Raw genomic sequence first — 12419 nt, 5'->3', positions numbered from 1 at the left:
TTTCCAAAATAAAGAAGGACCACCACCAGGTGAGAAATACAAGTGGAAAAAGCTTTGTGCCTGCCTGCGTTGGAACGGATACGCAGGATGGACGCAAGGATGTAGAAGTAGGAGATGACCACAAAAAGGAAGGGACCCAATCCCACAAACACAGTGGCTATGTGGATTGCTATCTCACTGACAAATTTGTCACCACAGGCAATTTTCAACAGCGGTGGAAGATCACAGAAGATGTGGTGGATCTGATTATCTCCACAGAAATGGAAGCTGGAAGCCAAGGCTGTGTGAACTGCTGCATCCAGAAAGCCACAGATCCAGGCAATAATGACTGCTGTCACGCAAACATATGAACTAATGAGTTGTGAATAGCGCAAAGGATGACAGATGGCGGCGTAGCGGTCATAAGCCATGATGGCCAGCAACCAGCATTCTGAGCTTGTGAATCCTAACAAGAAGAACATCTGGGCCAAGCAGTGGTTGTAGGAAATGGTGTGCCTTTGGAGAAGGAGATTTGAAAGGATCTTGGGGACCGTGACTGTTGAGTAGCAGACATCCAAACAGGATAAGTGGCTGAGGAAAAAATACATGGGACTGTGAAGATGGGAGTCCACTAGGATGAGGGAGATGATCATGAAGTTGCCCAGAATGGTGACCAAGTAGATGATGAGGAACAGCAGGATAAGATAGACTTGGCCATGTATGATTTTGGAGAAACCTAGAAAAACAAACTCAGTAACTAGAGTCTGGTTGCCAGTACCCATGGGAAAACAGGGATTATGTGTCACAAATGTCTTAAGGACACAAAATTTAGATTTTTCTTATTTCTACATAAATATCTCTTGGCCAATATTAGATCTGGAATCTTCAGGTTTTGTAGTGTAAGAAAGAGATGGTAACTATTGGTAAAAATGCTAAGAGGTCCACCTTTATTACTTTTGCTTCTATCAGTTGAAGGGTTTCCACTTTCAGATAATCTGTTCTGATGGTTCAGAGTCCAGCTAATGCCAACATTAAAGACAGTTTTGCCTTTCTTGCAACTTTGGAAATGATCTTTCTTTTGGTAAAATCCCACGAGTAGAAGCGGCGTGATCTAGTGGGAGAAAAATGGAAGACAAATATTTAAACAACATAATTATTATTTATTAGAAATCATGAGGTTAGATCTACCTCATGGTCACATCAAAGATGAAAACACAATGGAAAACCTTGTTGTTGCAGTCTATGGGGCATGACCCCCTCCGTTCAGATACCAGGTGCTCCACATGGGTTGTAGGAATAACTGAGAAGCTTACCTTAAAGTTTTGGGTCATAAGAACAAGAAAAGGGGTTTCATGGATTGTTGCAGAATGTGGAGAGGAGAGGAGTCCACCAGCATTGGACAGAAGATCATGGCCTAGGCTGAGAATTAGATATCTTCTTTTGGAAGCTTTTCTTTTGAGGTTGAGATGTATGTTCTGTCTTGGAGATATGGTAATCTTTTTGAGGTTGGAGATAATTTTGAGACTGTGGGGCAGCTAACGTGATGCAGACTTTGTATAGTTGCTTGGGGTGTAGGAAAAATAGACCCAACTATCTAAGGTTTCCAGTATCACAACCGAGGTGGACTAGGAGGGGGAAGCCTATTCTGACTCTGGCTTAAAACTATCACTTTAAACCTGGTTTATACATGTTTATACAATCCTTGGCCAAGGGAGGTTATTCTGTCACCAGAAAGCATGTGTAAATGTTATACTTGAGAAACACAAGTTATTTTGATTACCAGCTGCAGCCATGTGGGCAGTGATGCATCAAGTGGACTGTGTTAAAAAATAACTTAATGGAATGGAATGGACTAGAATAGAATAGAATAGAATAGAATAATTGGAAGGGACCTTGGAGGTCTTCTAGTCCAACCCCCTGCTCAGGCAAGAAACCCTATACCATTTCAGATAAATGGTTGTCCAATCTCTTCTTAAAAACCTCCAGTGTTGGAGCATTCACAACTTTTGGAGGCAACTAAAACTTCATGGAACTAAAACTAAACAGCAATTACTGGGTTGAATCTTGCATTCAAGATCACATGAAGTGTTAATACTACTTTATAATGCTTCGGTAAGGCCACACTTGGAATATTGCATACAGTTTAGGATGCCACAATGTAAAAAAGATGTTGAGACTCTAAAAAGAGTACAGAGAAGAGCAACAAAGATGATTAGGGGACTGGAGGCTAAAACATACAAATAACAGTCGCAGGAATTGGGTATGTCCAGTTTAATGAAAAGAAGGACTAGGGGGGACATGATACCAGTATTTCAATATTTGAGGGGCTGCCACAAAGAAGAGGGTGTTCATTTATTCTCCAAAGCACCTGAAGGCAGGACAAGAAGCAACGGATGGAAACTAATCAAAGAGAGAAGCAACTCAGAAATAAGGAGAAATTTCCTGTGAGAACAGTGGAACAACTTGCCTCCAGGAGTTGTGAATGCTCCAACACTGGAAGTTTTTAAACACAGAGACTGGACAATCATTTGTCTGAAATGGTATAGGGTTTCCTGCCTGAGCAGTGGGTTGGACTAGAAGATCTCCAAGGTCCCTTCCAACTCTGTTATTCTGGAAAAAACACAGAAAGGGTGCCGAATGGACCATAAAGCGACTCACCTTTGCTGCAGAAGACCAAGCTGGGGCTGAAGGAGAATCACTGTCTCTCCATGTTCTCCCACACTTGGATCCTCACACAATGAGATGTGAGGTGACTTGGTCAAAACTCTGCCCACACAGCAGGAAGGGAGAGGATCAGAAGCTCATTCTTTCTCACAACAGAAGCATCACTCCTGATTCTTGAATTGTCCAAGGCAGGGAGTGGTCATGAAATAAAATGTGTGTACCCTTGGTGTGTGTACCCTGGGGACATTCCTGCCTGGGATTCTGTAGGGGGTAGAGCTGGGAGGAATAGCAGCCGAGACACTCTGGGGCAAAATGTTCTCACCTGGAACTTACCAACCAGCTCTAGCTAGACTCTAGGCAGATCTAGGAGTTTAAAAATGGAATAAAAATCAGAGCAATCCAAGATGGCGAAGAACACAAAACCCAAGATAATCACAAGGAAAAAATGCTATTTACGTGTGTATTTTCGTTGCGTCATATTGTGGGGACCATCCAGAGAAAAGAAATATTTTTGGGAATATTAAAAAGGCAGAATATATTTCCCCAAAGGAATAATGGAGAAGATCTTTAAAAAGGCAGAAACTTCTCCACACAGACACACGCACACACCCAGCAAGACAACTCAGCAGAAACCAGCTTTTAGAAATGCAGATGTAATAACCCATTCAGGAAGGTTAGAGCCCTCCAGCTAGAAGCTAAATAGATCAGGAAGGCAAAGACCCTTAAAATCTACATACCCCACCCAAACTCTAAGACAGGACACAATAGGATTAACCCACCACTGTCAGAATACCAGAAAGGCACACTCAGACTCAGATTAAAGTTCATGACACGGGAACAACTCCAAACAAAAGCCCAGGAAGGTATAAAAACCCACTCCCTACTACATGTGCTCTCTTTTCTTCCAGAGACATCTTCCTGTCTGGCTCTCTTCTTCAATAAACGACAACCTTCTTTCTAAAGCAGTCGCCATGTTGTTTATTCCCTGCTTGGACTGGACCCTGATGAAGACTTTTCTTTCAACAGTATACTATAAACTAATAAAACTTTATACAGAGATAAAAGAAAAGTGGTGGTGTTACCCAATCACCCCCAAAGGGCCTCCACAAAAATCATGTTTTCACTCGCTTCTGGAGGGCTGCAATGGTTGGAGGGGGCATCAGCACTTCAGGGGGGAAGCAATTTCAGATGGGTCTTCTAGCCTCTAACACAGGGGTCCTCAACCTGGGCCACTTTAAGACTTGTGGACTTCAACTCCCAGAATTCCTCAGCCAGCTTTGCTGGCTGAGGAATTCTGGGAGTTGAAGTCCACAAGTCTTAAAGTGGCCCAGGTTGAGGACCCCTGCTCTAACGCACCTAGTCCGATGCCCTGTCCTGTGTCCTACCCTTGCAAGGAAAGGACCCTGGGGAGGGCAAAGGGGGCCAATGAATCTCTGGGCAGAGGCTGAAGAGAAGAAGTAGTGATGAAGGAGCAGAATCCGATGGGTGGGGAGACACGGGTGAAGGATTTCCCCCACCGTGGTTGTAATGCTGTATCTCCAAGTGCAGAAACAGCACCATCCTTGACTCTTGCATTCAGAAATGACATGAGGAGATGCAACGGAAGGCACGGCTCACCTTGAGGAAATGGGAGAGGAGATGCTGAATAGGAAACCATCAGAGAAGAGGGGGACAAGCCCCAGTCACCTAATGGTTAGAGGAAGACGCTTAGAAGGGACTCGCCCTAACGGATCAAGCAGTTACAAATGGAGGCCAGGAAGCTTTGCTCACCATGCTACAAAAAAGAGGTTGAGAGTTTGGGAAAAGTGCAGAGAAGAGCAACTAAGATGATCCAAGGCCTGGAGACTAAAACATACGAAGAACGGCTGTAGGACTTGGGTTTGGCTAGTCTAGAGAAAAGAAGAAATAGGGGAGACATGATAGCAGTGTTCCAGTATTTGAGGGGCTGCCACAAAGAAGGGGGGGTTCACATTATTTACTAAAGCACCAGAGGGCAGGACAAGAAACAATGGTTGGAAACTGACCAAAGAGAGAAGCAACATGGAATTAAGGAGAAACTTCCTAATAGTGAGGACAATTAATCAGTGGAACAGCTTGCCTCTAGAAATTGTGGGCGCTCCATCACTGGAGATTTTTAAAAAGAGATTGGACAGTCACTTGTCTGAGATGGCATAGGTTCTCCTACTTGAGGAGGGGGCTGGACTAGAAGACCTCCAAGGTCCCTTCCAGCTCTACTCTATTCTAAAAAGTTTGTACTTGCAAGATTCCATTAATGTTGCCTTACTATAAAGTGGTTTTAGGTCATCTAGGTCAGTTGTGTTTCCTGTTTGGTTTACCTGGGAAGCCAAATAGTACCCATAGTTGGTGCTTCTTGTCTGGACTATCCCAAAAGGCTGACATCAATACTTAAATAAGGATGAGAATACATTTTTCAAAGTGGATGTTTAATAAAAAAATTATTAAGGAAGAAAGTTTAGACCTGTGCATGTGAGAAAGAGAAGTCACTGTAATGAATCCCTCGGGGTATTCTGGAAAATGAGTCTGCGGGTCATTAATTGATTGCTGCTTCGTAGCAAAACAGAGATGATGAAATTCCTTGCATTTGTTATAAATGGATTGTGATGATGGAGAATTGGATTGGACCCCTTGTGCTGTGCTTGGTTGGGCACACAAACCCATAATGAGGTCCCTTAACTCTCATGTCATCATCCCAGAAAGTTGAGCCAATTACCGTAGCTAACTCTCTCTCGTCAATGCTGGTTATTCCCACCAGCAGCCCCTTCTCCTGTGAGCTGGTCCAGGGAGACCGGCCCCCGTTCTTGGGCACAGAGTCGAGCCCCAGAGTGGTAAAAGTTTCAACTCTGTTTTCAGAGTTGAAAGTTGCACTCTGTGGCAAAGTGGATAACAGAATTTCAGAGTTGGAAGGGACCTTGGAGGTCTTCTAGTCCAACCCACTGCTCAAGCAGGAAACCCTATACCATTTCAGGCAAATGGTTGTCCAATCTATTCTTAAAACATCCAATGAGGGAGCATCCACAGCTTCTGTAGGCAGGTTGTTCCACTGATTATTTGTTCTCACTGTCAGGAAATTTCTCCTTAGTTCCAGGTTGCTTCTCTCCTTGAATAGTTTCCATCCGTTGCTTCTTGTCCTGCCTTCAGACGCTTTGGAGAGTAGCTTGATCCCCTCTTCTTTGTGGCAGCTTCTCAAATATTGGAAGACTACTATCATGTCCCCCCTCATCCTTCTCTTCCTTAAACTAGACATGACCCAATTCCAGCAACCGTTCCTTGTATGCTTTAGCCTCCAGTCCCCTGATCATCTTTGTTGCTCTTCTCTGCACTCTTTCTAGAGTCTCAACATCTTTTTTACATCGTGGTGACCAAAACTGGATGCAGTATTCCAAGTGTGGCCTTACCAAGGCCTTGTAAAGTGGTATTAACCCTTCATCTGATCTTGATTCTATCCCTCTGTTAATGCAGCCTACAACTGTGTTGGCTTTTTTGGCAGCTGCAACACACGGCTGGCTCATATCTAAGTGATGGTCCACTAGGACACCAAGGTCCCTCTCACAGTTGCTGCTATTGAGCAAGGTACCACCTATGCTGCACCTGTGCATTTGGTTTTTCTTGCCCAAGTGTAAAACTTTACTTTTCAAAAGAAGAAGTTTTCTAGAAAACTCCTCCTTCCTCTCACGTTGAGGCTTCTACTTCCCTGTTAGCAGTGAGTCCCTCAGGGCCAGGCAGGCTGAGCATTAAATGTCTTCTCTCACAGGGATCGTGACCAGCTTCCTGACGTTGGGGGTGCAGGACCCAGGTCCTCCACAGGTAAGGCTGGGTCAGCCAAGAAGGAGGGTTAAGATTCATTGCTGGGAGGGTTTGGTGTTCAAAGGGCTGGAAAAACATTGTCTTGTGGTGTTCCTACGTTAAGCAAAAGGCTACGATGAGGGATAGATGCCCAAGACATGTTGGTTGGTCCATGACGAAGATCCTGAGTTCTCTGTGCAACAGGGGAAACTGTGCAATTGCAAAAAGAACAGAGGTCTGGCTGGAAACAACCAGGTGCATTGCCCTAATTAGTATCCTTCTCCATCTGATTCTCCAGGTTCAAAGCTGCCTCCTAGATCATGAACAGAAGACTCAGTCTTTGCCTCTGGGTGGGAAGTTCTTTTTCCTGGCCAACAGTGCCTCTCTTGACTGCATTGAGATTTAATTTATTGTCCACCCGACTGATCCATTTCTGGATCCAGTTATTGGTTCAAAAAAGATGTTTAGACCTAGAAAGAGCAACACAGTTGAGCAGGGGACTGGAGGTTAAAACCTATGAAGAACGGTTGCAGGAAGAAGAAATCCTGTATAAAATTTTATCATGTGCAGAGATGGACAGGCTTACAATGGCTATGAAAGATAAGACAGAACTGGAATATTTCGAAATCTGGGACAAATTTTACCGCTGGTATGAATCAAGGAGAATTGCTCGGATCTTAAGCTAACGATAGGATTGAAACATACATATAATTGTACATATAATTGTATATATAATTGTATTGTGTAGAAGAATGAGGTTTATATAGAGGTTAAGGATGATGTATTAAGTTTTTGTATCACGAGAAACAAATTGTTAGGAATATTTACTCTGGAATGCCACGTATGTCCATTTTTGTTTTAATTGTNAAAAAAAGAACGGTTGCAGGAATTGGGTATGTCTAGTTTAATGAAGAGAAGGATGGGGGAGGGACATGATGGAAGTGTTCCCATATCTGAGGGGCTGCCCCAAAGAAGAGGGAGTCAAGCTATTCTTCAAGGCACATGAAGGCAGGACAAGAAGGAATGGATGGAAACTAATCAAGGAGAGAAGCAACGTAGAACTAAGGAGAAACTTCCTGACAGTGAGAACAATTAACCAGTGGAACAACCTGCCTCCAGAAGCGGTGAATGCTCCAACACTGGAGGTTTTAAAGAAGAGACTGGAGAGCTACTTGTCTGAAATGGTCTGGGATCTTCTGTTTAAGCAGGGGGTTAGACTAGAAGACCTTTAAGGTCCCTTCCAACTCTGTTATTCTGTTATCACTGGAGGTTTTCAAGAAGAGACTGGGCAGCCATTTGTCTGAAATGGTATAGGGTCTCCTGCCTGAGGAGACGATATTCTTTTTATTTCTTTTTATTTAAAAAAAAAAAGTCACAAGAAATCCTTTTTTCTTGTTATTGTTGTCCTTCCTTTAGCTTCCTTTAGCTGCCAACCTCTGATTATTCCAGATTTCCTGTCTCTATTTGTCCGTGATGGTCCTGGATGTGTCAGTAAGAAAAGCTAGAAGTTTTCTTAAAGGACTGACTGCACTTTGGGTGAGTTTGTCTCCTGACAGATAGCAGATAATTAACCAGTGGAACAGGTTACCTCCAGAGGTTGTGGGTGCTCCAATACTGGAGGTGTTTTTTAATGAAGAGACTGGACAGCCATTTGTCTGAAATGGTAGAGGGGGTTTCCTGCTTGAGTAGGGGGCTGGACTAGAAGACCTTTAAGGTCCCTTCCAACTCTGTTATTCTGTTATCAGGAAGAGAAAATCTTTAAAACATGCTTCTTTAAAACATTGCCAGTTGCCCCTGCTCCTTTTTGTTCAGGTGGTAGTAGAGATTGAGTACTGCCACAAAGAAGGCGGGGTGTGTGTGTGTGTGTGTGTGTGTGTGTGTCAACCTGGAACTAAGGAGAACCTTCCTGACAGAACAATTAACCAGTGGAACAACCTGCCTCCAGAAGCGGTGAATGCTCCAACACTGGAAGTTTTTAAGAAGAGACTGGACAGCCATTTGTCCGAAACGGTATAGGGTTTCCTGCCTGAGCAGGGGGGTTGGACTAGATGACCTCCAAGATCCCTTCCAACTTTATTATTATTATTATTATTATTATTATTATTATTATTATTATTATTATTATTATTATTATTATTATTATTATCATCATCATCATCATCATCATCATCATCATCATTATTATTATTATTATTATTATTCTCCAAAGCATCTGAGGGCAGGACAAAAAGTGACGGGTGGAAGATCATTAAAGAGAGATTCAACCTAGAACGAAGGAGGAATTTCCTGGGAGTAGCACAATTAATCAGTGGAACAATTTGTCTTCAGAGGTTGAGGTTGGGGGTCTTCAGGAAGAGATTGGATACCCATTTGTCTGGGCTGAGTCTCCTGCTTGAGCAGGGGGTGGGACTAGAAGACCTCCAAGATCCCTTCCACCCCTATTATTCTATGTTCTCTATTCTATCATTACCATCACTGCCACGTTTCTTTATTTTAACTAAATGCTTTCTATGCTGTCACCAAATTAATTCACTGAATGTATGCAGTGCACACAGGGGGACCCCCTCTTCTCATTGAGCAGGAGAGGAGGAGGAGGAGAAGGAGGAGGAGGAGGAGAATGTGAGGTCCTTGGTGCTCTCAGACTTGGTTGTTTTCCTGCAGACGTTCTTTGACCCCGCTAGGTCACGGCGTCAGTGCTAGTAGGGAGTGGGTTCTGCAGAGTGGAGAAGGAGGAGAAAGACTATGGGGCCCTTGGTGCTCTCTGAATATGGTTGTTATCCAACTAGGTGAGTCCATAGGAAGCCACTTGAACAGAAACAAAGAGCCAAGCTCGCCCCCTTCTAGCATTGACAATGTCATCCAGTTGGGTCATGAAACGTTTGCAAGAAAGCCACCAAGTCCAGAGAGAACGCCGAGGACCTCACAATCGCCAATGTGTTGCAGTGCTCTTAAACACCCTCGCCTTTTGTTCTCCCCCCAATGCAGATCAACATTGTGGTTGCATGGAGGCCAGGAATCACACCCAGGTGGACGAGTTTGTCTTCCTTGGTTTCTCGGGTGTTCCACACGGCCAAATCTACCTCTTCGTGGTGTTCCTAGCCATCTACCTGGTCACCATAATTGGGAACGCCACCATCTTCACCCTGATCCAGCTGGATCCCCGTCTTCACAGCCCCATGTACTTTTTCCTCAGCCATTTGTCCTGCTTAGATGTTTGCTACTTATCCGTCACGGTCCCTAAAATCCTGATCAATTTCTCCCAGCAGAGGAACACCATTTCGTACAACCAGTGCCTGGCTCAAATGTTCTTCTTGATGACGTTTGCAGGATCCGAATGCGCCCTTTTGGCGGTTATGGCCTTTGACCGCTACGCGGCCATATGCCAACCGTTGCATTACAATACTTTGATGAGCAGTCGGGTCCGTGTTCCTCTGGCTGTTGCTTCTTGGATCTGGGGCTTCCTGGACTCATCACTCCACACAGCGCTGGCCACCAATTTGGACTTCTGCGGGGCCAACCACATTGACCATATCTTCTGTGACGTGCCCCCCTTGCTGAAAATCGCCTGCAGTGACACCTACGTCAATGAGCTCACTCTGCACTTGGCCAGCATCTTCATGGGCTTGAGCCCTTTCCTGTTTATTCTCTTCTCCTACACCTTTATTGTCTCTGCCATCCTGAAGATCCGCTCTGATACCGGCAGGAGCAAGGCCTTCTCCACCTGTGCTGCCCACTTGGTTGTGGTCACGATCTACTTTGGCATGGCCAATGTGAATTACAACCGTCCCAGTGCGGGCTACTCGCTGGGGGTGGATACCTTAATCTCCACCCTCTATTGCATCCTCACCCCCATGCTGAACCCCCTAATCTACAGCCTCCGGAACAAGGAGGTCAAGGAGGCCTTACAGAAGCTTCTGAGTGTCCTGAAGACCGATTATGCCTCTACCCCATCAAAATGACCAGTGAATTTTGTGTCTCCTGCCCTTTTCTGTCTCCTGCCCTTCCCAATAGGAAGATGCAGAAGCTCAGAGGATCTCCCAGAGAACCTACTCAGTAGGAACTTTCCAACCGGTTGTCCAACGACATCAACAGAGTCCCATCTTTTGACAAATGGGTTCAGGAATTTCCAGGTTTTCCAAAAGACAACTTGACTTTCTGGTTTTCTTGAAAATGTTTTGTTCGTCATCCAAGAAGCTTCTTCACTTCGGTTCTTCGGAACTGAAGAAGCTCCTTGGATGAGAAGCAAAACATTTTCAAGGAAAAAAAAACCCAAGGAAGCCCAGCTGTCTTTTGGAAAAGTACCTTCGGGAGAACCATGACACTGGATGATTGGGAATCTCCACAGACACCGAGCTCAGGGGTTTATGTTCAGAAAGATGATCAGAGGAAAATGTTGACCAGAGCTGAAGGTGGTAAAGACCTTGTTGTGGTGGATTGTAGTCTGGAGTCCCAGGACGGAGGGTCTTTTCCCCAGAGGGCCAAGAGACCGAGGAGCCTGGCATGTCTGGCAAGCAGGAAGAGAGCAGATTGGACCCCCCCCTTAGCAATTCAGAGAATATATCAATAGTTATTGTAGATATTTTGCTTTGGATTCTGTCTAGAGGTGAACAACAGTAAATAACTCTTCAGAAGCCATTCCACATGTTCCTTGTTCTTTAGGACTGACACTTTTAGATTAGATTAGATAATCTTTATTGTCATTTTTTTAACTGTGGGCACAATGGCACCCATTAAAAATGAAATTTAGTTGCTTCCTCTCAAAGTGTATACATACATAACACACATTTAAGGGTACTATATACAACCTATGTATAGACCTACACCCTTAAGTATAGGTAACATATAAATATGAATCAATATTAATTATTAATATTATTAATAATATTAATATTAATTAATCAATATTATTTATTCCAATGAAACCCTAATCCAGGGGTAGGCAACCTTGGCTCTTTTATGACTGGTGGACTTCAACTCCCAGAATTCCTGAGCCAGCCACGCTGAGGGGAAAGGGAGAGGTTTCCAAGCTGAGCCATGCTGGCTCAGGAATCCTGGGAGTTGAAGTCCACCAGTCATGAAGGGGCCCTAGTTCCCCCATGCTGGCTCAGGAATTCTGGGAGTTGAAGTCCACGAGTCATGAGGGAATAAAGTTTCCCCCATGCTGGCTCAGGAATTCTGGGAGTTGAAGTCCACGAGTCATGAGGGGGCCATAGTTCCCTCATGCTGGCTCAGGAATGCTGGGAGTTGAAGTCCACCAGTCATAAAAGAGCCAAGGTTGCCTACCCCTGCCCTAATCCTGTCTTTTGACCACAAGGATTGGGAAGAAGAAGAGAAGAATTTGGGGCCTTCCAGGACACCCCCTCTTTTGCAGAAGGAACCCCCTGTCTAACACGGGTTAAGCAGCAGCTCTAAAACTCGAGTGGGTTAAGAAGCAGCAAGTCTCTGGAATAAAAAACTGGCTGTGGGAATTTCAAGCATTCCTAAAACACGGGCACTAGGAAGGAAGATGGGGTGGGATACAGGAGCGAGAGAGCAAGGTAGAACTTTGTTTGTAAAACCAGCCTGCCAGAAGCAAGTTTCCTTAAGGGAAAAAGAGTCCATGTGGCTGGGTGAGGAATTTGGTCCCCACAGCCCAAAAGGCGTGGGGAGAACTGGAAAAAGTAATTGGTAGAGAAAAGCATGATGGGTGTCTTTGTTCCTGTTCAGTGGATAAATTTGTATCTACTTTGATTCTCCACATGTTAGCTCAGAGCTTTTCCTGATTCGTGAGTCCTGCAGATCATGGTTTAACAACCTGTTGTGAAAGTTAAAGGAGGCTCTCAATCCTTACCCTGTGAAAATAAAAAACCTTTTTCTTGATCTCTACAGTGTTGGCTTTGTAATCTAGAACACACTCCAGAACTCCATAAAACCAGGCAAACCTGGGGAAAAGAGTCAAACCAGACATTATCTCTCTCTCTCTCTCTCTCTCT

The 12419-nt window shown here is 44.4% G+C and overlaps 2 protein-coding genes across 2 annotated transcripts; one reads left to right on the top strand and one right to left on the bottom strand.

Annotated features, from left to right (window-relative positions):
- Positions 1-8: 8 nt before the first annotated feature.
- On the bottom strand, positions 9-761 carry LOC107297160 (olfactory receptor 5V1-like; the record flags this gene model as incomplete). Its single annotated transcript, XM_015826518.1, has 1 exon — positions 9-761. A coding segment is annotated over exon 1 (753 nt), but the record flags the coding sequence as incomplete, so codon positions are not given.
- An 8688-nt stretch (positions 762-9449) lies between these two features.
- On the top strand, positions 9450-10406 carry LOC107297159 (olfactory receptor 1019-like). The gene has a single exon (XM_015826517.1). It carries the CDS (start codon positions 9450-9452, stop codon positions 10404-10406), a length of 957 nt encoding a protein of 318 aa, XP_015682003.1.
- The last annotated feature ends 2013 nt before the right edge of the window (positions 10407-12419 follow it).

This window comes from Protobothrops mucrosquamatus, unplaced genomic scaffold (genome assembly GCF_001527695.2).
Source record: "Protobothrops mucrosquamatus isolate PMUCROS unplaced genomic scaffold, P.Mucros_1.0 scaffold3158, whole genome shotgun sequence".
NCBI lineage: Eukaryota > Metazoa > Chordata > Lepidosauria > Squamata > Viperidae > Protobothrops > Protobothrops mucrosquamatus.
Note: the sequence above shows the minus strand (reverse complement) of the source record. Positions and strands in the feature narration are given on the sequence as shown.